The sequence below is a fragment of the Apium graveolens genome, chromosome 10, assembly GCF_009905375.1.
Source record: "Apium graveolens cultivar Ventura chromosome 10, ASM990537v1, whole genome shotgun sequence".
In the NCBI taxonomy this organism is placed as follows: domain Eukaryota; kingdom Viridiplantae; phylum Streptophyta; class Magnoliopsida; order Apiales; family Apiaceae; genus Apium; species Apium graveolens.
The window spans coordinates 121,286,455-121,311,281 of NC_133656.1; the positions used below are offsets into that span (position 1 = coordinate 121,286,455).

The following is a 24,827-nucleotide window of genomic DNA, read 5'->3' on the forward strand; positions in this document are numbered from 1 at the left end:
ACACTTTAACGCATTTGTGCATGATCTGTTGCGTCGGTCTTTCATACAACCGACGCTTTTGACAATCTATAGCGTCGGGCTTTAAAATGCCGACGCCTAAAACTCTATACAGCGCCGGTCTTTATAATGCCGATGTTGTAGCTTCTACGTACAGCATCGACATTTAAACACCGTCGCTGTAGGTTTGGTTTGAAGCGACGGCTTGTAAAATGCCGACGCTACAAATGTGGTTTAAAGCGTCGCTTTTAAATGCCGACGCTGTAGATTTGGTTTAAAACGTCGTTTTTTGAATGCCGACGCTTTAGGTTTATTTTAGTGTCGATATTGAAATGTCGACACTATAGATTGTGATATTTTTTAAAAAATTTAACAAAAAATTTAAATAATAATTTTTTTAAGTATAGTTATAAATATGAAAAAAAAAATAAAATTGTGGAAGGGAAATTATTAAAATTATGGATAAGAAATTAATAAATAATATTTACAAAAGCATTTTCGTATATATATATATATATTATGGGTGTATATTTAATTATCTATAGTTAGTGTTGGGTTTTGAAATATAAATTATGAATTTTTTAGAAATATAATATTTAAAGGTTATTATAATGATTTATATCAGATGTATTATTAATCGGCTCATTGGCCTGTTACACACCATGACACCACCACAACTGCTCTTACACACGCTGCTCTTCATACCCTCTTGCACTTCCTCTGCTCTTATACTTTATCACTCAATTGAGTAATAATTTCTGCCCCAATTCACTCGTGCCATATCTGTACTCTGTCGATTCACTATCGATTCGCTCTGCCAACTCTGCTACCAAATCGATTTCTCCCCTTGCTGCCCACTCAATTCTCCGGTGTGACTTTCTGGATTTGGAGAGATACTATTTCTTTAGTTTTGATTGGGATTCTCAAGGTTCGATTGGACTTCTCTGTGTTCGATTTTTCATATCTAGATGATTGCTTCTTTCGGTTCTCTCTAGTGCTATTTATGGTTCTTTGTATTAACGGAAAGATGGGGCTTTTACTGGTATCTATGCTTGTGTTCTTTCTTTCCTATGTATGTTTGTTTGTTGAGTATTTTTTTGAAATATTTTACTTTGATTGATTCAATTTTCTCAATTTTTTAAAAGTTAAAGATAATTAAAAAAAGATGTACAGGAGTGTATTAATTATAAAGAATATAAAGAACTTACGGGATCATTTTGAAAATGGGGAGGGTTGGAGTTGAGATTGATGCCAAGATTTAGGTTAATCATAAAAGAGTCCACTTGTTGAGAGTAGGTAGAGTATTTTAAGATTTCAGTAATTTTGAGGGCCTTGGGTAGTGGAAAGTTTCATCCTGCATTACATTCTCAACTCAATATTTAGATGTCATAAAGGTTAAATCATGTAATAGCTAATACTATTACATGTCAGTTAGGATAAATATTAATAGCTCATACTATTTTTACGAATTGATATTGTTGAAACAGAATGACTTTCATGTGATGCAGAGCTTAAGTACTGCTGCTCCTTCCAAACCTCACCTGTTTTAGTTGTACTAAGCCTAAAAATCTTGCTCCAGATAGCCTTCTAATCTGCCTGTTCCAACTAACAGCTTTAATGAAGGGGAAATCTAGAGTTACTATTTTTCGCTTTATATAAATAAATAAAATCGTTTAATATCTATAATTTTATTTAGATCTGCGTTATTGTTATACATAATAGAAAATTATAATCATTCCCTATAATTGTATTAGGAATCCTTTCTAATTATATTTTCTATGATTGCACTACGATTTTTTTGTACTTAAATTTTCGAGGTATTAGTTTTTTTGTTTTATTTAAATTAATAAAATTATTTATAATTGTATTAGGAAGTCTTATTACGAGTGTATAAAGTAATTAAATCTGATTTATAATATAGTTAGTATACATAATTTATAATCCAATGGATGATATGCAAACTTTATAATCAACGGATATAATGTGTTTGGTAGTACACTAACAAAAAATCTGGATAAGATCTCTCTTACGTTTAGATATATAAAATGTTTTCACATCAGGGTATATATGTTGCATTGTTGGACACTATTCTGGAATTTTAGTTATACTTTCAGGATTGTAGGGAAAATGTTTACTACTAATGGAATTTACTAATTCAGTATACTCGATATAGTTCATAATTACCTTAATACTCTGGTACTGATGCTCTCTCTTTTCTGCATATTATGTCTTCCATATCGACACTTATTATACTAATAATATGATAAGGTGAAATTTGAAATTTAAGCTATAGACAGGTAAATGATATGTAGATATTTTCCATAAGTAGAAATGATTTATCTTTTCTGCAAGTGGAAATCATGTCTTCATAAGGTTCTCTATCACTTTCTATTCATGTGCTGTCGACCTTTTTGAAAGAAATTATTCTGTGTGGGGAAATGATAATGTCAGTGCTTTATTCGCTTAAATTTAATTCTTTAACTAATATGACGTAGGGGGCAGTACCCCTTTCTGGTTCAAATAGTTGTCCTTGTCCATGTCTTTATGGGTGATTTAGTATAATTATTATTTTCTTTGCAATCACTTCTGTGAGATCTCCACAACAAGTTATTGGAGCTCTGAATGCTGAGGGGCCTGACTCAGATATTATTCTTTCCGAAGTTGACCTTCCCATGGCTAAAGGCCTTAAATTGCTATTCCAGTAATCAGTAAGCCTGTTTTTACTAAAATATGGGCACTTAAATAAAATAAACCATTTGCATATAGAGAGTGTTTCTTTTCATTTAAGCAGATAACTGTAAATCGAAGATTAGAAACATGTATCTTGTCTTGCACAACTATACATAATATATGATGTAAGGAACTTTACTTCCTGCCATTTTGGGAAGTGACCCTGGCTATCTTCCTTCTATTAAAAATTGTTATACAGAGTTTGCATAAAACGCAGGATGTAATGTTAGGTTACTTGCATGTTTATAGGTTCTTGAAGTATTTTATTATGCTCAAAGAGCAGTACTTTATCCAACAGCGCCGTTGTTTGATCAAGAAACACAGACCATGAAACCCCGATGTGTAAGAGCCTTAAAAAGAATATTCATTCTCTGCGACGATGACGAAGATGATGCCTTAAATGATGTAGAGCTGAATGAATTTCAGGTTGATTTAGATTATTCTCAGCACGATAAAAACAAATCATTAGTATTTTTTACCACTAGCTATAGAATTGTAGTAATGTCTGTATTGACCAAATTATAATGTATATTGTACAGGTTAAGTGCTTCAATGCCCCCTTATAGCCTGCTAAAATATTTGGTGTCAAGAAATTCATCGAAGAGAAAATACCTGAGGGTGTCAATGAACTTGGACTTACACTGACAAGTTTTCTTTTCATCCATACCCTTTTTATAGAAAAGGGGCGTCTTGAGACAATCTGGACCGTTTTAAGGAAGTTTAGTTATAATGAGAAGACAAGATACTTGATTAAAAGTGCAGTTCATGTATTATTTTTGGCGTGTTAGTGAGCTTTCAACATACTTTTAGTACCTTGTCTTCTCATGAGTAATTGTTCCAGGAGTTGAATGGCGGGATACGGCTGACCTTTCTGACTTGGTTAGTTCTGGAAGAGATAGAAAACCAGAAGAAGTGGCATTTACTTAAGAATGTGAAATCAAGAGTTCAATTTTCCGAGCAGAAAGGTTGGTTTAGTTTATGTAATATTATGTCTATTAGCAGAAGGATAAACCTATAGTGTTATAAGCCCCATCTTTCAGTAACATACAATATTAGTATATCTTGTCATGACTAGTTGACCTCTTTTTGCTTGGAGTCCTACTTAATTAAATTATAAAATCTGAAAAGTAGAAACTATTAATCATTAACTTCATTTAGACCGGGTAAGAACTGTATCCTGATACAGTATAGGTTGTGGTTCAGTACTTCAGTCTTCCAGATACATATTGGTTTTTCTATATATTTACTGTAGAACGATATCCAGCATTTTAAAATTTGAGAAGACCTAACTAAATATATTCACTGTTGATGTTTCAAAAATGAGTATATTCTAACTAGTAAGAGTTCTGGTAGCTATTTATCTATATAAATGGTTTCCTTTTCAATTGGTACAGGTATTTCTACTTGGCTAAATCTTACAGTTGGCTGGAAAGAGAGCCGAGGCGTATTCTTTGTATCATCGTGCTTGCTCTCTTGCTGATACTTCCCTCAAGAGGCTTCAAAGTTCAACGACTGCTGATCAGGTTCATACTCCCAAAGAACTCAGTTTTATGTTGTCATGTGTTCATGCATTGCATGTGCTTCCAAGATCATAGAATAAGCTGTTTTGATTTAATCTAAAAATGAGGCGCATAGTTCTCAGTTTTCTGTCTTGAACATTTAAATGATCATTTATGTCAAGGGATATCAGGCACTTGTTACGCCTTTTCTAGGAAATTTGCATGCGTCTTTATAACATTTCTTTGCAAAGTATATAAAAACTTGGAAAAAGTTGATCTAGTTGTTTGAGGGGAAATAAGTGCCACTAACTAATTTTGTTTTCCGAGAATGTAAGGATGTGACCTTATGTTTCTTTATAGAGATATTGTTTCCGGGTTTTACTCACAAGTATCAATAGATGATCTCTTTATATTGTCTTTTTTCTTCCTTTTATGCATGAAGTAGAAAATATGGTTAAAGCTTGTACAAAAGTAAATGGTCTATGGAAGCCAAAACAAGAATAGCATATGCTCCGGTGGATCTAGAAAAACACAAGTAAAGTATATGTGGGGAGAAGTATAAAACTATTTCTTACCTTGTTATTTCAAACATTTAATTAAAAAATATAATCTTCGTGTTGGTTATATTTTGCATGATTGTGAATTTATTATTTTTTGAACATTTCAGAGAAAAATGAGAAGGGATGGTCAAGCATTTAAAAGCACCTCATGTTTGTGTCAAAAAACAAGATGTAGTTTTGCGATCTCAATTTGCAGAAAGAAAAGGGGGACTCGAAGATTTTGAAGTACTTGTTAGGGAAACACAAAATGTGTTATTTTATCTGTAAGGGACCTAAAATAGAAAGAGTCGGATGGTATTTGTAATTCAATATATACAATTCTTCCAAGATTGGTATAATTAATTTTTCTAAATTTATTGTAATATAATTTTTAAGTTGTAGAATTTAATTTTCTGTTCTCCTATATTTTTGGGATGTTAATATTAATTGTATAATAAAACAGGTTTATAAAAAATATATAAAATATCAATGGAAAACAGGAAAAAATTAATTTTTTCGTGACAAAAAGCATCGGCATTCTAGCTAACCGACCATAGTGATAAGAGGCAAGTGTGTCGGCATTTCTACCAACTGATGCATTTGGTGAAAAGCAATAGCGTCGGTTAAATAGCACGACGTATATTATGAAAGCCTGATGTATCGACATTTTAATCAACCGACGCAACAGGTGAGAACCGACGCTCGCGTCGGCATTTGAGATGACCGACGAAATTAATTAAACTATGAGCGTCGACATTTTGTCCAACCGACGCTTAACAAGGCAACAAATAGCGTCGGTTATATATATAACACCGACGCTATAAGTCAACCTACAGCGTCGGTTTATGACCCTATAACGTGTGTCGCTTAACCGACGCAATTAATGTTTGTGTGTCGATCGTTTAACCGACGTTGTAGGTCCATACCTATAGCGTCTCCCACACTTACTTCGCCACTTGACCGACGCCTTAGTGCTGTTTTGACCGACGCTAAAAGTCCAGTCATTTTTTTTGATGGAGTCAAATTCAACCGCACAAAAAATCCGGTCGCATTTATTACTAAATTCCACCGCTGACGGTTGTATTTAGCTGTGCCCAACCGTAATCAGTCGAATTTAGGCCGGTTGAATTTATGCAGTTGAATTTAGCCTTACTTTCCTGTAGCGAATCTTTTTTTAAAAACAATTTATGTTAAAATCCACCGATTTTGGTATAAATTCTTTTGGTGTGGATGTTTCAAGTTTTCACAAAATTTTGAATCTATAAATTTGATATTTGTAATTTCATAAAAGCCTTAGCAGTAATTTCATTGAAATTTGTAATTTGAATCTATAAATTTGTAATTTGTAATTTCATTGTTCTCTTCTCTAGATGACTTTAACGCTATTGTCTTACATCAAAGACGAGGACCATTTAACAATAAGTATTACTGAAAAATGTATTCTCGGCTTTTTACTTAAAAACCTTTTCCCAAATTCCATTTTATACTTTAATTAATTTCTAATGTAGTGGTCCCCTGAAGCAAAAACATACCTTTCTGAAGTACAATAAATATTTTCTATTTAAAAAGGATCAAGTTTACGTACACCTTATATATTTTGTTCGATCTCTAGATCAACCCTCAACAGCTGCTCGTCACAGTTTAGGAGTGAACGCAGTTCAGTTGGTACCCAACTTCTCCCCATCTCCCAAAGGTCATGAAATTTAGTTCGGTAGTTTAATTGGCATACCATTGTGCTGGTTATTTACGGTGAATATTGGGTATTCATCTCGTATTAAAACAGAGTAGTTGATCATTTTTGTAGTAAAGAAATGCTTCGAGAAGAGTTGAGCTATTTAGCATGATTAAAGATGCCGAGGATAAGGGTCTTAGTACACCCTGGGAGATAAGTTATGTGTTTTATGATTAATTTTTTCAGTAGAGTATAAAACCTACGTGCGTGGAGGAAAATTTTTAGTGCCTATTAAAGGAAAAAAATGCCAAACATAATTAGGATATCTTGTAACTCAAACTCAAAATTTTATTCTCCAAGGAATATGTATTTATCACTACACTTCTGTTGGTTATTAATCTTAAACTAATTTTATTTATTTGCTTATGTTTTTGGTTTAAACTGATCTCTGAATCAGTCGTGTAGTAGTGGAGTGTTTCTAGGACCCAGTTGAATAAGTAGTAGAGTATTTGTAGGAGTTTTAGTTGATTTCAGTTTCCTAGTTTGTAGCCATCTCTGTTGTGGCATGCCTCTATATATTTGTTTCTGTAGAATGAATAAAGACGTTAGATGGTGCATTAGTTATTTTGCTGACTTGATTAAATTACAAACACCTATATCTATACATCTAACACACACACACACACACATATATATATATATATATATATATATATATCAGGTTGTTTGTTGTAGCCTGAAGAATTGGTATCAGAGCTCCAGGCGAATATATGAACACTGACAAAGACAATGACCACAAACGCAAACAAGTGGAAGGGTGGATCAATGGGTCTAAGCTATCTCATGTTAACCAAATGCAATTATACTACATGGGCTCTCAAAATGAAGGTGATCATGGAAGCTCACTCTGTTTGGGATGCAATAGAGCCAAGCGACTCAAAGACTGTATGCGAAGAAAGATTGGACAAGATAGTATTAGCCATGATCTATCAGGGAATCTCAGAGGAGATGCTTCTTTCAATTGCTGACAAGAAGAAAGCAAAGGATGCATGGCAAGCTATAAGAACACTTTGTCAAGGAGCTGATAAAGTACGAAAAGCGAAAGTGCAAAACTTAAGACAGAGTTTGAATCACTCGTAATGAGAGACAATGAGCAGATCGATGAGTTCTGCATGAACCTTACTGGGCTGGTTACTAACATAAGAGCATTGGGAGACAATATTGACGAGTCTTATGTTGTAAAATTTTTTTTGCGTGCAGTACCCAGCAAGTTCTTGCAGATCGTATCCACGATGGAACAGTTTAGCGATATGGAGACGCTAATTGTGGAGGAAGTGGTAGGCTCACTCAAGGCTCATGAGGAGCGAATGAAGGGGTCATCGAATGAAGAGGTCATCTGAGTGCATTGGTAGTCAATTACTGATGACAGATGAAGAATGGTCCAAACGGGAGAAAAATGAAGGCAGGCTCTTGCTGACAAGAGAGGAATGGCTGAAAAGAACAGAACGAAATGGAGGTGATTCATCATCTACCTGGAAGGGACGAGGAGGTCGTGACAAAACCAAAGGTGCTTTAACTGTCTAAGCTATAGTCACTATGTAGCTGAATGCAGACGACCAAAACGAACGAAGGATGTGAGACATGAGGCGAATATGCCGCAGATAGAAGATGAGGAACCGGCTCTATTGCTGGCAAATCATGTCGAAGAAAATAATAGAATGATGCTTTTAAATGAGAAGGCTATAGCACCGAAGTTGAACAAAGAACCAAAGAGAAACTGTGGAAACTCGAACGTATGGTACTTGGACAATGGAGCGAGTAATCATATGACGGGGGATAAATTGAAGTTTAAGGAATTAAATGAACAGATTACAGGACAAGTTCATTTTGGAGATGGCTCTACAGTAAAGATCGAGGGAAAGGGCTCGGTTATTCTCAAATGCAAGAACGGAGAAGATAAGCTGCTAAATGAGGTATATTATATTCCTTCTCTTTGCAGTAATATAATTAGCATTGGCCAATTATCAGAGGAGGGTAATAGAGTTATAATAAAAGGAAATTTTCTGTGGATATATGACAATCAAGAAAGGCTGCTTATTAAGGTTCAGAGGTCTCAAAACAGGTTGTATAAGTTGCTTGTTGAAACAGGAAAATCCATGTGTTTGATGTCTAAATTAAGTGATGTGTCGTAAATTATGGCATACCCGTATGGGACATGTAAACTTTCAATCACTTGTCTTGATGCATAAAGAAAGAATGGTGAACGGGTTACCAAAAATTACTCTGCCTGATAGTGTATGTGATGGATGTTTAATGTCAAAACAAACTAGAAAACCTTTTCCAGGGCAAGCTACCTACAGTGCAACAAAGGTTCTACAACTTGTACATGGAGATCTCTGTGGTCCCATTCAACCTGAAACAGCTGCTGGAAATAAATATTTTTTCTTGTTGGTGGATGATTATAGCAGGGCTATGTGGGTATACATGCTCAGAAACAAACATGAGGCACTTGGTGCATTCAAAAATTTCGATCTCAGGTGGAAGATGGTTGTGACAAGAAAATTAAAGTCCTAAGAACAGATAGGGGGGTGAATTCTCGTCCAAAGAGTTTGTAGCATATTACAAATAAGTTGGAATAACAAGGCATTACACAGCCCCCTACACGCCTCAACAAAACGGTGTTGTGGAAAGGAGGAATAGGACTGTAGTACAGATTGGACTTTTAGCGTCGGTCAAAACATCACTAAGGCGTCGGTTAAGTGGCGAAGTAAGTGTGGGAGACGCTATAGGTATGGACCTACAACGTCGGTTAAACGAGCGACACACAAACATTAATTGCGTCGGTTAAGCGACACACGTTATAGGGTCATAAACCGACGCTGTAGATTGACTTATAGCGTCGGTGTTATATATATACCCGACGCTATTTGTTGCCTTGTTAAGCGTCGGTTGGACAAAATGCCGACGCTCATGGTTTAATTAATTTCGTCAGTCATCTCAAATGCCGACGGTTCTCACCTGTTGCGTCGGTTGATTAAAATGTCGATACATCAGATTTTCATAATATACGTCGTGCTATTTAACCGACGCTATTGCTTTTCACCAAATGCATCAGTTGGTAGAAATGCCGACACACTTGCCTCTTATCAGTATGGTCGGTTAGCTAGAATGACGATGCTTTTTGTCACGAAAAAATTAATTTTTTCCTGTTTTCCATTGATATTTTATATATTTTTTATAAACCTATTTTATTATACAATTAATATTAACATCCCAAAAATATAGGAGAACAGAAAATTAAATTCTACAACTTAAAAATTATATTACAATAAATTTAGAAAAATTAATTATACCAATCTTGGAAGAATTGTATATATTGAATTACAAATACCATCCGACTCTTTCTATTTTAGGTCCCTTACAGATAAAATAACATATTTTGTGTTTCCCTAACAAGTACTTCAAAATCTTCGAGTCCCCCTTTTCATTCTGCAAATCGAGATCGCAAAACTACATCTTGTTTTTTGACACAAACATGAGGTGCTTTTAAATGCTTGACCATCCCTTCTCATTTTTCTCTGAAATGTTCAAAAAATAATAAATTCAAAATCATGCAAAATATAACCAACACGAAGATTATATTTTTTAATTAAATGTTCGAAATAACAAGATAAGAAATAGTTTTATACTTCTCCACACATATACTTTACTTGTGTTTTTCTAGATCCACCGGAGCATATGCTATTCTTTTTTTTGGCTTCCATAGACCATTTACTTTTGTACAAGCTTTAACCATATTTTCTACTTCATGCATAAAAGGAAGAAAAAAGACAATATAAAGAGATCATCTATTGATACTTGTGAGTAAAACCCGGAAACAATATCTCTATAAAGAAACATAAGGTCACATCCTTACATTCTCGGAAAACAAAATTAGTTAGTGGCACTTATTTCCCCTCTCAAACAACTAGATCAACTTTTTCCAAGTTTTTATATACTTTGCAAAGAAATGTTATAAAGACGCATGCAAATTTCCTAGAAAAGGCGTAACAAGTGCCTGATATCCCTTGACATAAATGATCATTTAAATGTTCAAGACAGAAAACTGAGAACTATGCGCCTCATTTTTAGATTAAATCAAAACAGCTTATTCTATGATCTTGGAAGCACATGCAATGCATGAACACATGACAACATAAAACTGAGTTCTTTGGGAGTATGAACCTGATCAGCAGTCGTTGAACTTTGAAGCCTCTCGAGGGAAGTATCAGCAAGAGAGCAAGCACGATGATACAAAGAATACGCCTCGGCTCTCTTTCCAGCCAACTGTAAGATTTAGCCAAGTAGAAATACCTGTACCAATTGAAAAGGAAACCATTTATATAGATAAATAGCTACCAGAACTCTTACTAGTTAGAATATACTCATTTTTGAAACATCAACAGTGAATATATTTAGTTAGGTCTTCTCAAATTTTAAAATGCTGGATATCGTTCTACAGTAAATATATAGAAAAACCAATATGTATCTGGAAGACTGAAGTACTGAACCACAACCTATACTGTATCAGGATACAGTTCTTACCCGGTCTAAATGAAGTTAATGATTAATAGTTTCTACTTTTCAGATTTTATAATTTAATTAAGTAGGACTCCAAGCAAAAAGAGGTCAACTAGTCATGACAAGATGTACTAATATTGTATGTTACTGAAAGATGGGGCTTATAACACTATAGGTTTATCCTTCTGCTAATAGACATAATATTACATAAACTAAACCAACCTTTCTGCTCGGAAAATTGAACTCTTGATTTCACATTCTTAAGTAAATGCCACTTCTTCTGGTTTTCTATCTCTTCCAGAACTAACCAAGTCAGAAAGGTCAGCCGTATCCCGCCATTCAACTCCTGGAACAATTACTCATGAGAAGACAAGGTACTAAAAGTATGTTGAAAGCTCACTAACACGCCAAAAATAATACATGAACTGCACTTTTAATCAAGTATCTTGTCTTCTCATTATAACCAAACTTCCTTAAGACGGTCCAGATTGTCTCAAGACGCCCCTTTTCTATAAAAAGGGCATGGATAAAAAGAAAACTTGTCAGTGTAAGTCCAAGTTCATTGACACCCTCAGGTATTTTCTCTTCGATGAATTTCTTGACACCAAATATTTTAGCAGGCTATAAGGGGGCATTGAAGCACTTAACCTGTACAATATACATTATAATTTGGTCAATACAGACATTACTACAATTCTATAGCTAGTGGTAAAAAATACTAATGATTTGTTTTTATCGTGCTGAGAATAATCTAAATCAACCTGAAATTCATACAGCTCTGCATCATTTAAGGCATCATCTTCATCATCGTCGCAGAGAATGAATATTCTTTTTAAGGCTCTTACACATCGGGGTTTCATGGTCTGTGTTTCTTGATCAAACAACGGCGCTGTTGGATAAAGTACTGCTCTTTGAGCATAATAAAATACTTCAAGAACCTATAAACATGCAAGTAACCTAACATTACATCCTGCGTTTTATGCAAACTCTGTATAACAATTTTTAATAGAAGGAAGATAGCCAGGGTCACTTCCCAAAATGGCAGGAAGTAAAGTTCCTTACATCATATATTATGTATAGTTGTGCAAGACAAGATACATGTTTCTAATCTTCGATTTACAGTTATCTGCTTAAATGAAAAGAAACACTCTCTATATGCAAATGGTTTATTTTAATTAAGTGCCCATATTTTAGTAAAAATAGGCTTACTGATTACTGGAATAGCAATTTAAGGCCTTTAGCCATGGGAAGGTCAACTTCGGAAAGAATAATATCTGAGTCAGGCCCCTCAGCATTCAGAGCTCCAATAACTTGTTGTGGAGATCTCACAGAAGTGATTGCAAAGAAAATAATAATTATACTAAATCACCCATAAAGACATGGACAAGGACAACTATTTGAACCAGAAAGGGGTACTGCCCCCTACGTCATATTGGTTAAAGAATTAAATTTAAGCGAATAAAGCACTGACATTATCATTTCCCCACACAGAATAATTTCTTTCAAAAAGGTCGACAGCACATGAATAGAAAGTGATAGAGAACCTTATGAAGACATGATTTCCACTTGCAGAAAAGATAAATCATTTCTACTTATGGAAAATATCTACATATCATTTACCTGTCTATAGCTTAATCATTTACCTGTCTATAGCTTAAATTTCAAATTTCACCTTATCATATTATTAGTATAATAAGTGTCGATATGGAAGACATAATATGCAGAAAAGAGAGAGCATCAGTACCAGAGTATTAAGGTAATTATGAACTATATCGAGTATACTGAATTAGTAAATTCTATTAGTAGTAAACATTTTCCCTACAATCCTGAAAGTATAACTAAAATTCCAGAATAGTGTCCAACAATGCAACATATATACCCTGATGTGAAAACATTTTATATATCTAAACGTAAGAGAGATCTTATCCAGATTTTTTGTTAGTGTACTACCAAACACATTATATCCGTTGATTATAAAGTTTGCATATCATCCATTGGATTATAAATTATGTATACTAACTATATTATAAATCAGATTTAATTACTTTATACACTCATAATAAGACTTCCTAATACAATTATAAATAATTTTATTAATTTAAATAAAACAAAAAAACTAATACCTCGAAAATTTAAGTACAAAAAAATCGTAGTGCAATCATAGAAAATATAATTAGAAAGGATTCCTAATACAATTATAGGGAATGATTATAATTTTCTATTATGTATAACAATAACGCAGATCTAAATAAAATTATAGATATTAAACGATTTTATTTATTTATATAAAGCGAAAAATAGTAACTCTAGATTTCCCCTTCATTAAAGCTGTTAGTTGGAACATGCAGATTAGAAGGCTATCTGGAGCAAGATTTTTAGGCTTAGTACAACTAAAACAGGTGAGGTTTGGAAGGAGCAGCAGTACTTAAGCTCTGCATCACATGAAAGTCATTCTGTTTCAACAATATCAATTCGTAAAAATAGTATGAGCTATTAATATTTATCCTAACTGACATGTAATAGTATTAGCTATTACATGATTTAACCTTTATGACATCTAAATATTGAGTTGAGAATGTAATGCAGGATGAAACTTTCCACTACCCAAGGCCCTCAAAATTACTGAAATCTTAAAATACTCTACCTACTCTCAACAAGTGGACTCTTTTATGATTAACCTAAATCTTGGCATCAATCTCAACTCCAACCCTCCCCATTTTCAAAATGATCCCGTAAGTTCTTTATATTCTTTATAATTAATACACTCCTGTACATCTTTTTTTAATTATCTTTAACTTTTAAAAAATTGAGAAAATTGAATCAATCAAAGTAAAATATTTCAAAAAAATACTCAACAAACAAACATACATAGGAAAGAAAGAACACAAGCATAGATACCAGTAAAAGCCCCATCTTTCCGTTAATACAAAGAACCATAAATAGCACTAGAGAGAACCGAAAGAAGCAATCATCTAGATATGAAAAATCGAACACAGAGAAGTCCAATCGAACCTTGAGAATCCCAATCAAAACTAAAGAAATAGTATCTCTCCAAATCCAGAAAGTCACACCGGAGAATTGAGTGGGCAGCAAGGGGAGAAATCGATTTGGTAGCAGAGTTGGCAGAGCGAATCGATAGTGAATCGACAGAGTACAGATATGGCACGAGTGAATTGGGGCAGAAATTATTACTCAATTGAGTGATAAAGTATAAGAGCAGAGGAAGTGCAAGAGGGTATGAAGAGCAGCGTGTGTAAGAGCAGTTGTGGTGGTGTCATGGTGTGTAACAGGCCAATGAGCCGATTAATAATACATCTGATATAAATCATTATAATAACCTTTAAATATTATATAAGATATGTATGCATTTAAATAAAATTGAATATAAATTTTATTATATTTATACAGTTTATAGCACCAAAAATAATATTTATACAATTATGTATAATGTATAATTTTTTTCTTAATAATTTAATATAAGTATTCATTAAGCTTAAGGTAAAATTGATAGAAAATATATTTTATGTAAAACACATTTAGACATAATAATTTGAACTCATTTTTTTGGATTATTTATGTTCAAATTTAGTTTAACATGTTTAATTACTAATTTTATTTAAAAAGAGTTATTAAAATTCCAAACACATCAATAAATATTGTTATTTAAATTAGTTTTCAGTGATCTATCCAAAAATAAAATTCAATCATGAATTACAAATTACTATACTAAAATTAAAATTTTAAAAGTTATCTTGTATGGATCGCAGGGGATGTTACTCATGTAGTAAGGAGTTGGGTCAAAAACTATGCAGTTGTAAATGAACATTTGACATTCTCAATCCCGACATATAGATGACACTCCAAAGGAACAAATCACAATATTTGCTAACATTGCATATAGATGCTCTAACTTGAATGAGAGGAAGAGGCCCACAATGAAACAGTTGATCACGACCCAATTAGCAGACCCCAAAAAAGAACTGATATACCTGCGATTTCGGTGACTTGACAGAGGAAATAAGGACTTGATTTCGGAGGATACCCAAAAAATGATACCCAAAGCATATAAAGAATGGGGAAAGGAGATTAAGTGAGAGATGAGATTAACGAGGGTGGACATTGATCAGACTATCCAGAGAGACAAGAGAGGGAGAGCGAGAGTAATGTTAGTAGGTACTCTGCTTTGTCAAAGGATAATACAAAACAAATTCAATTTTTAAATATTTAAAATCCTTATAGCCTTACTTTAAAATAATACTGGTACTAATTAAATACCAATATTCTTCAAAGAAATAATTTAGTTTTTTCATTAATTTATTAAAAATATCAAATAAATAATAACATTAAAAATTACTAAATTGCATAATTACTAATTTTATTTCTAAAAAATTCATAATTTATATTTCAAAACCCAACACTAACTATAGATAATTAAATATACACCCATAATATATATATATATATATACGAAAATGCTTTTGTAAATATTATTTATTAATTTCTTATCCATAATTTTAATAATTTCCCTTCCACAATTTTATTATTTTTTTTCATATTTATAACTATACTTAAAAAAATTATTATTTAAATTTTTTGTTAAATTTTTTAAAAAATATCACAATCTATAGCGTCGACATTTCAATATCGACACTAAAATAAACCTAAAGCGTCGGCATTCAAAAGACGACGTTTTAAACCAAATCTACAGCGTCGGCATTTAAAAGCGACGCTTTAAACCACATTTGTAGCGTCGGCATTTTACAAGCCGTCGCTTCAAACCAAACCTACAGCGACGGTGTTTAAATGTCGATGCTGTACGTAGAAGCTACAACATCGGCATTATAAAGACCGGCGCTGTATAGAGTTTTAGGCGTCGGCATTTTAAAGCCCGACGCTATAGATTGTCAAAAGCGTCGGTTGTATGAAAGACCGACGCAACAGATCATGCACAAATGCGTTAAAGTGTCGGTTAAAGTTATAACTGACGCTTGAAGAGTGTTTAAGCGTCGGTTCTATATTCAACCGACGCAAAAAGTGCGACGCAGAAGGACATTTCTGTACTAGTGAATATCTATAAATCTACTGTTACAATAAAATGTTGGTGTTGCACAGCATGTAACACTAGCACCTGGTGTTACATTAGGTACTTTTAATTTTTAAAAATTATAAAGTGGAAATATTACTACAAAACTAGTATTAAAATTATATTATGAATTATTAATTAATAAGGATTGTAACATCAAATTACTTACAAATTATGAAATTTATTGTAAATAAATAAAAAAGTAACTTTGGAGGTTCATTATTTAATAAATAATAATTTATTATTCAAATGAAAAAATAAAATAAAATAAAATATTAAAAATTAGAAATTACTGAACATTTTGGTTAAAAAGCGGCAATTTCCCCTCCAAATGTAAAGATTGTCGGGATTTAGACAAAAAACTAATACAAAAAACAGTCACTCACTCACTCTCTCTCTATGAAATTTCTTGGATCTAAACTCTCCTCTCGTCTCTTGAAGAAGAAATTGGAGTCTCTCGGATCTGGTATTTGAATACCGACATATATTTTGCTCTAATTTAAAGGCCCCTACTAATTTCTTCATTTTTTGCAGGTCTTAAAATTGGGTCTTTTATGTTTTTGCTCCGATTAACCGGTATTGTTAACATACTTCATTGTTAAATTGCTCCAATTTAAACATATTTACTTTCCCGTACTAATGTATTTTCTTTCATTGTGAAATTTCAGTCGATTAGGGCTTTCCAATTGGGGTTTTTCTTCATTTAGAGTCGGGCGTTAAAGCTTTCAGTAAGGTATGTACTTATACTTGGGTTTTGATATTCACTTGGGTCTTTAGTCGTATGCATGTGTGTATTCTATTGGTTATATTTATTTTTCTTATCATAATCGATTTATATGTTTACTTGATTTATTTTTTTAATTGTTGTTAAGTTGATATTTAGTATGTGTTGGTATTTCTTGATTGTTCGATGAAAGTGTCGAAAATGTTAATGTAATGCGATTCGATGTCAGTTCAAATAACTATGTTTTGTTTGATATTACTTCTACTGATGAGGTAAATTAGAAAATTGTAAAATGTGCTTCTTATTTTGCTAGTTCCGCACTATCTCTTGCACGCTTTTTGTAAACTGATTAGTAATAATGAGATATATAAGTTGTGGAAATATGTTTATTCATGGCTTAGGTTATTACATATATTAAATCAGGTATATGGCTAGTTCCACACTATCTCTAAAGCTGTTGCAGTTTAGTCAGGCCCAGACTCAGTATTTAAGTATATCAGTATTGTTAAGGTGACGTCATGGTGTCCTGGTAATGGGATTTACCAAAGGGTACTATTTTTCTGTTATTGTTTATCGTTTACCCCTACCAGACCAGGTCATTTAATGACCCTTATAGTTGTGTTGTACGATTTGAGATAGACTAAATTCGATGGCCCTGGTCTACTCTTCTCTTTCCAGTTCTCTTTAGCTAATAATTTTTTTCTAATTTTTATAACGGGCAATAGCCATACTTAATTATATATATTTTATGTAGAGAATTATATTGCTAACTAAATCAAAAAATTAAATAACAATTCTAACCTTAAAACTTTTATTTTACCCAGTGACAATATTTATTGAATTAAATTGAAAATGTAGTATAAATGATTAGGATATATAGTGGTATAAGTGTATTTTAATAATGTTATATATTTCTATTTTAATAATATTTAATAATATTTATAAATATGTCATGTATCATGAAGAAGAGGAATACAATGTTAAATATTGTATATATAAATTTTTTGTTAAGTTTGTATTCATAATTTACTATGAATATATGTATGATGTATTTATTTAATTAATTCGGCTTTATAGGTGCAATATTGGAAAGGGCCCAAGTTTTAGAAATTAAACCTGGTAATGATTTGAATAACTGGATAGGACTTCCAAGATCCAACGTAGAGTATAAAAGGGGATGCAATTGTTTGTGGAAAAGGCATTTCCCCTTTTTTCCAAAGGTGGTAAAATGAAGTGCTCCTGCAAAGATTTTAATTTACGATCATCTAATTTTGAGAGGGCCTTTTTTGTTACATGTCCAGTGAATTTGTAAGATTTTACAAGCCAAAGTAAAAAAATCTACGTATTTTAAGGGTTGTGAAATAGGGACCAGTTTCGAAGATAATTTAGGAGCGATGTTTGATTGTGCGGGCATGAGTTGTACGGGCAGGAGGTTTCAGAATGTAGAACAAGGACAAAATCCGGAGGCTAGAAAGTTTTATCGCCTTGTCGAAGAGGGAAAGCAACTGCTATATCCGGGCTGCACAAAATTTTCTCGACTTGGTTTTATGATCAGACTTTATCAGCTAATGTGTGTTCATGAGATTACCGAGTCCGCCTTCGGGGATTTATTAGTATTAATAAAAGATGCCTTTCCAGAAGCCAATGTGCCATTATCCTTCAACACTACGAAAAACATAATCAAAGACTTAGGTCTTGATTATAAGAAAGTACATGCATGTTCAAATAGTTGCATGTTATACCGGGTCGAAACTGAAGATAAACAAGTTTGTGATACTTGTGGGGTTTCGAGGTGGATTTTACAAGAAAAAAAGGCTTAGCTTCTATTAATGATTCGGCCAGATTGATCAGCAAGGTTTCAACAAATGTGATGAGATACTTCCCTTTAAAACCGAGGTTACAGAGGTTGTTCATGTGCAAAGAATACTCTAAGCTCATGATATGTCATGCAACAGAACGAATAAGAGATAGGAAATTGAGGCACTTTCGAGTGACGCCGAAGCTTGGAAGATAATGGATACTAACTATCCCGATTTTTCTTCAGAAATGCGAAATATAAGACTCGGCGTAGCTGCTGATGGAGTTTGTACTTTTCGTACAAAAGTCAGTCATAGTATATGGCTAATTATACTAGTAAACTACAACCTCCCGCCTTGGCTTAGCATGAAACAAGAAAATTTAATTCTTTTGACGTTGATACCGGGTCAAGATTCTCCTTCAAACAGTATCGACGTGTATATACAACCATTAATTTCCAATTTAAAAGAATTGTGGGATTTGGGTGTCCAGACATATGATGCCATGACTGATCAGAATTTTAATTTATGGGCAACGGTGTTGTGGACCATAAGCGACTTTCCAGGATATGTCATGATGTCCGGTTGGAGCACAAAAGGTAAGCTAGCATGTCCGGTGTGTCATTATGAGACATGTTCGAAAAATCTAAAATATAGCAAAAAAATGTGTTATATGCATCACATAAGGTTTCTTGATCCCTCGCACAAATGGAGGTTTGTCAAGAAATAATTTAATGGCCAGACTGAAACAAGGCAGAGTCCACAACCATTAACGGTAACAGATGTTGATCAATCATTGGTTGGGTTTAAAAACCATTTTGGGGTAAAGATTAAGAAGAAGAGAAAGAGAGAAATAACACCCCATTTAAGAAGAAGTCAATTTTTTATGATTTTCCGTATTGGAAGCATAATCTACTTCAATATAACCTCGATGTTATGCAGTTCGAAAAAAACATTTGTGACAAAATATTAGGTACTTTACTTAATATTGGGGGAAGTCAAAAGTTCACTTAGCTGCCCATTTGGATTTACAAGAAATGGGGATTCAAAAATCCCTTCATCCGGTTAAATCTGCCGATAGGAAGAAGCTTGAAATTTCTGCCGCAATCTTTGACATGACAAATAAGGAGAAAGAACTGTTTTGCAAGGTATTAAAGAATGTGAAACTTCCTTACGGTTGTGCCTCCAATATCAGTATGTATGTACGCACAGACGAGAGGCAGGTAGTGGGGTTTAAGAGCCATGGCGCGCATTTTATACTCCATTACTTGTTACAATTTTCTGTGAAGAAATCATTAAAAGCTGATGTTGCAAAACCGTTAATCATATTTAGTGCATTTCTTAGGGGTCTATGGACTAAGGTCATTCACTTGGATGATATCAAGAGCATGCATGAAGAAATTGTTGACATCTTTTGTGAATTTGAGATTATTTTCCCCCTTCCTTCTTTGATATCATGGTGCACCTTCCCGTTCATCTTTGTAAAGAAATTGAGTATGGGGGACCGGAGCACCTACGATGTATGTATCCTATTGAGCTATCTTGGCAAGCTAAAAAATTATGTTCGTAATAGGAGCAAACCCGAAGGTTCAATTGTAGAAGGCTACTTGGTTGAGGATTGTGTCATATTCTGCTCAAGGTTTTTGGGTGTTGAATCAACTGATTTTGGAGCAAAAATAAAAAAGGCAGAGTATCATATTTGAACAAGAAGAAATAAAGACGGGAAAGTTATTCAGTTAAATGATTTGGAGTGGAAAGCGTGCCATACCTACATTCTTTTCAATTGTGGCAATCAAGAAATTGAGACATTGATCGGGTAAGTTTTTAGACCCTACTTTATTTAGTGAAAACTATAAATTTTGAACTTTGTCTTTCTTCTTAAACTGTTTCAATGTAATTTTTGATAAGAACCATTGGACTTTAGTGGATGGTGATTGCAACTCAAAAAAATACAGAAGAGAACAAACACACTCCGAAGTTTTTTAGAAATGGTTAAAGAAAGAGGTGGAAAAAATGGTCAACATTTCAACTGATCTGTGTGTGCTTGCACTGGGTCCTAACGAAACAGCTAGGAGGTTTACTGGCTATGTGATTAATGGATTTCGATTTCATACAAAAATAGAGATTTCAAATGCACTACACAAAATAACGGCGTATTTTTGACCGCTGAAACCACTAGCTTTGCGAGTGCGAAAGATGAAAACCCAATCATTGGGGCTGTCAATTACTATAGATCAGTTATAGAAATTATTAAAGTTGATAATTGGGGAGCGTTTCCAGTGGTTCTTTTCAAGTGTTGTTGGTACCATGGAGAGAAGAATTCATTTGGTTTCACCAAAGTGAATTTTAAAAAGTTGTGCAACATATTAGATCCCTATGTGATGGCTTCACAAGTGCAATAAATATTTTATGTCGAAGATCCGACTGAAAATATGGTCCACTATGTTATTAAAAAGTTACCAAGGGACTGGTGCGATGTCGCCGATGACCAAACTCAAACTGAAGATCAGAATGCCACAACCATCTTGATAATCATGATATTATTAATGAAGATGGTGAATTTAATTGGTTTAGGGATGATGACCTTAAAAAAAAAATTCTTATTCCACAAACTCAAGTGGAAAATCAAGATGTTTATGTTTCAGTTCAAGACATAATCCTTAAGACAAATTCATGTATTTCTATTATTTCTTAGTTTGGTTATTGTACTATGAATATATCAAGTTTATGGTTAAAATATTAACTGCTAAAATTTGAATCAAATGCATCTATTTTTATTTTTTTGTATCTCTGTTTTTATATCATTTTCTTGTATTTTTGTTTTTTCATGTTGCATCAATATTTAAAGTGTTCATGTATAAATATTGCATTTGGTTAAATATGCTCGCATCTGTTTGCATGAATATTGCGTAGGAGTGCTAATTTTTATATCATTTTCATGTATTTATATTTTTTTTATTATGATTGCATCTGTTTAAATGTGCTCGTAGTTGTTTATCAATATTGCATCTTTATTAATCTTATTTCCATTTTATGTAGGATGGAAGAAAAATGTGCGACTCTAAATCTGCACCATGACGGAATTTTTAAGAAGACTACTTATCATGGTGGACAAAGCTTTATTGGTAATCGACTGGATACTTTAGAATTCTCATATAGCGTGCTTATGGAATATGTCAAGGATTACATGAAGTTGACAGAAATTGGAGGGGTGTACACCAAAGCTGCTAATGGTTAGAAATTGCTGGCACGCGATAAAGAATTAGTGGATCTTGTAAATGAAACTAAGCCGGATCATGAACTTTATTTGTATGTTGACACTGTTATTGACAAAGAAGTGGAGCCTTCAGTTCAGATGCAGCCATAGGTAATTATACGACCGAGGAAGAACCTAATTTAAGGTAATTATACTACTCCCGCATGTATATCGATACACACTTAAATAAATATTCACTAGCACCATATGTTTACCATGACTGTTCAATTTTCTTTTACAAGGTTAACCAAGGAACAAGTGAAGCGTAAATTTGTGACTTCACACCAGCTCCAACAGGAACAACAAAGAAAGATGAACAAGCAGAAGTCACCTGAGCTTCCCAAGAGGATTTTATCAACACGAAAGTGTAATATGCCGGTTACGGGGACTCTAGAACTTGAAGAAGGAACTGTTAATCCAAAACGAACAGCGAGAAGGAAGTTAAATTTAGAAGGAGACAAGATAAATGACAAAAGTACAGGGAAGAATGACATTGCTATTAAGGTAGTCATTTTTACTAATTTTGCAATTAATTTTCCTATGCCCCTATGTAGTTAAACTAGCATGAATGCAAGTTTGGTGTAATGTATAAATAAAAAACAAGGATAATGTTACAATAGATCAGTGAAGTGTTACATTAGGGTGTCTAATGTAATGCTCGTATACGTAACTCCCCTTGGTGTTATAATAGACTTATTATAACGCTTTTGGGGCCTATTGTAACATCATTTAGGCATTACACAACCCACTTATGGCGTAGTGTAAGAAAAAGAAGATATGATTACAAAACATTCAACATTAGTATTCTTTTCATAGTTGCTTAATCTGAAATTTTGTTTGTGATGTCGATCACAAGGAATAACAATTCAATAAATATGAAAAATTGAATGCATGACATAATGTCAAAGATAGATCCATATATAATGGTTGGCCATAGGATCAGCATGATCAAGAGCCATATTATATCGATAAATGAAACTCAGATGCTGATGTCGAAAAGACTCAAGAAGAACATCAAAATCAGGTACATTAACAAATTAATATTAGCCTTTTTAATTAATTTAAAAGAAGTACTAACAATTACAAAAAACACAAGATGACAAGGATGGTGAACCAATGGATGATGATGAGAATGCTACTAGAAAAACATAAGAATAAAAGGTAAAATCACTAAAAATTCACATTTCAATCATTAAACATGGAACTTTAATCACCAATACTCCCCATTATATTCACTGGAACATGAAATTTTAATCACCAGTTTTGGCACTTTAATCAATAATAAGTCTTGTGCCTTATCTTATCTACTATCTTATAAATATCTTGTATCTACAAGATAAAGTGGAAACATTGCGAGACAGAGCGCAAGATTTAATTAAACCAAAAATGGTGTTTGATATTAATTTGAAGTTATCATTATAAAAAGATCCAACACATCACAACATCCTACTACTCAGAGGTGTAGCCAATGATGTCTTTCATCTAAGAAACCAAGATGAACTAGCTGCAAGGAAAAATAAGACATCATGTCATCAAGAACAACAACAAACAAAAATAGACGAAACAGATGTTGACTTGGCAGGTGACAAATTTCACTATGCTATAAGTGGGCTACTGTACTGCAAGTGTTATAAGAAGCGTTACATTAGCTGAGAAATTTTTTCCCAATTGTAACACCTCTCAATTAGTGTTAAAATAACTACTCCCTCCGTCCCTTTCAATTATTTACATTTTTTAGAGAGTATCTGACACGCATTTTAAGGTGCATATTACGTATAGCTCTGTAATTTTTTTTTACAATTTTATTTTTCTGAATAGAAATTAAAACATTTAACTTTTATTCAGAAAAAGAAAATTGTAAAACTAAGTTACATAACTATACTTTTTATGCACCTTAAAATGCGTGTCCGACACTTACTCAGAAATGTAAACAATTGGAAGGGACTGAGGGAGTATAAAACTAGTGTTGCAGAGAAATGCCAGTGTTGCAAAATTTGTAACACCAGCACCTAGTGTTATATTATATATTTTTTTTAATTTAAAAAACTATTTAATTGAAAATATTATCATAAATTAATGTTAAAATTATATTCATATGTATTAGTGACTGGAAAATATAATATACAATATAATAAATTTTATAAAAATAAATTTTACATAAATACATAAATTAGGTTATTTATTTTTTTATTCAATAACTAATTAAAAGTAAAAAACTAAAAAAATATATATTAAAAATGATACACGATTTACTTGGTGAATTATTGGGCGGCATTTTTCTCTCCTAAATGAATTTACACCAGATATACTTCCCCGAACAAAACAATTCAATTTTTTTTACAAGAATGAAATAACTCTCTCACAACACACTGTTTCGCTGAAACACATCCCTCTCGACTCTCTTTCTTTTTCAAATACTATCTCAAAAAGAAGGTTAAAGGATGAATTGAAGCCAAAATTAGAGATTTGGTATTCGAATACGAATGTATATAACTCCAATTTAAAGACTGTTACTAACTTATCTTAATACAAGATTAAAGGATGACTCCAATTTAAAGACTGATACTATCTTAATACAAGATTAAAGAATATATATTTTAATATAAGATTAAATGATGAATTGAAGCCAAAATTGTAGATTTGTAAATTTGGTATTCATTTTTGTAGGTTTTGAGGACTTGAAATTGGGGTTTTAATTATTGTGCTCCGATTGACTGATAAATATTTATGTAATTGCTGTGATTCGAACATATATACATTTTTTCTCTGATTAACATATTTTTGCATATCTTTCATTTTGAAATTCCAGGTGATTTGGGTTTTAAAATTAGGTGACCTCATATTCGATGGGTTTTCATCAAGGTTTAAAGCTTCTGTTAAGGTAAAATTAGGGTTATTTCTCATATTCGATTAGGTTTTCATTTGTATGAATGTATATATTAATTTGGGATTTTGATATGTTTGTATGTAT

General features: G+C 32.9%; 3 protein-coding genes across 14 annotated transcripts; 2 read left to right on the forward strand and 1 right to left on the reverse strand.

The window, feature by feature from the left end:
- The first annotated feature begins 631 nt into the window (after positions 1–631).
- LOC141693762 (mitochondrial Rho GTPase 1-like) lies at positions 632–5,141 on the forward strand. 6 transcript variants are annotated; one of them, XR_012563236.1, is made up of 6 exons: positions 632–925; positions 2,977–3,153; positions 3,267–3,494; positions 3,569–3,692; positions 4,122–4,250; positions 4,894–5,141. XR_012563236.1 is itself a non-coding variant. In XM_074498927.1 (4 exons), the coding sequence occupies exons 1-4, from the start codon at positions 1,001–1,003 to the stop codon at positions 4,205–4,207; spliced, it is 426 nt and encodes a 141-aa protein (XP_074355028.1). In that variant the 5' UTR covers positions 754–1,000; the 3' UTR covers positions 4,208–4,250. The 6 variants fall into 6 exon arrangements, 1 of the variants encoding a protein (XP_074355028.1); XR_012563237.1 differs by having other exon boundaries at positions 3,267–3,483; XR_012563235.1 differs by having other exon boundaries at positions 3,267–3,692; positions 4,894–5,139.
- Positions 5,142–8,089: 2,948 nt separating this feature from the next.
- LOC141690904 (uncharacterized) lies at positions 8,090–8,629 on the forward strand. Its single transcript, XM_074495661.1, has one exon. The coding sequence runs from the start codon at positions 8,090–8,092 to the stop codon at positions 8,627–8,629; it is 540 nt and encodes a 179-aa protein (XP_074351762.1).
- A 1,143-nt stretch (positions 8,630–9,772) lies between these two features.
- On the reverse strand, positions 9,773–14,309 carry LOC141693702 (mitochondrial Rho GTPase 1-like). Of its 7 annotated transcripts, none has more exons than XR_012563200.1 (6): positions 14,010–14,309; positions 11,759–11,935; positions 11,429–11,645; positions 11,220–11,343; positions 10,662–10,790; positions 9,773–10,015 (listed from the first exon to the last, which is right to left on the reverse strand). XR_012563200.1 is itself a non-coding variant. In XM_074498863.1 (4 exons), exons 1-4 carry the CDS (start codon positions 13,932–13,934, stop codon positions 10,705–10,707), a joined length of 426 nt encoding a protein of 141 aa, XP_074354964.1. In that variant the 5' UTR covers positions 13,935–14,185; the 3' UTR covers positions 10,662–10,704. The 7 variants fall into 7 exon arrangements, 1 of the variants encoding a protein (XP_074354964.1); XR_012563199.1 differs by having other exon boundaries at positions 11,418–11,645; XR_012563198.1 differs by having other exon boundaries at positions 9,775–10,015; positions 11,220–11,645; positions 14,010–14,308.
- Between the last annotated feature and the right edge of the window lie 10,518 nt (positions 14,310–24,827).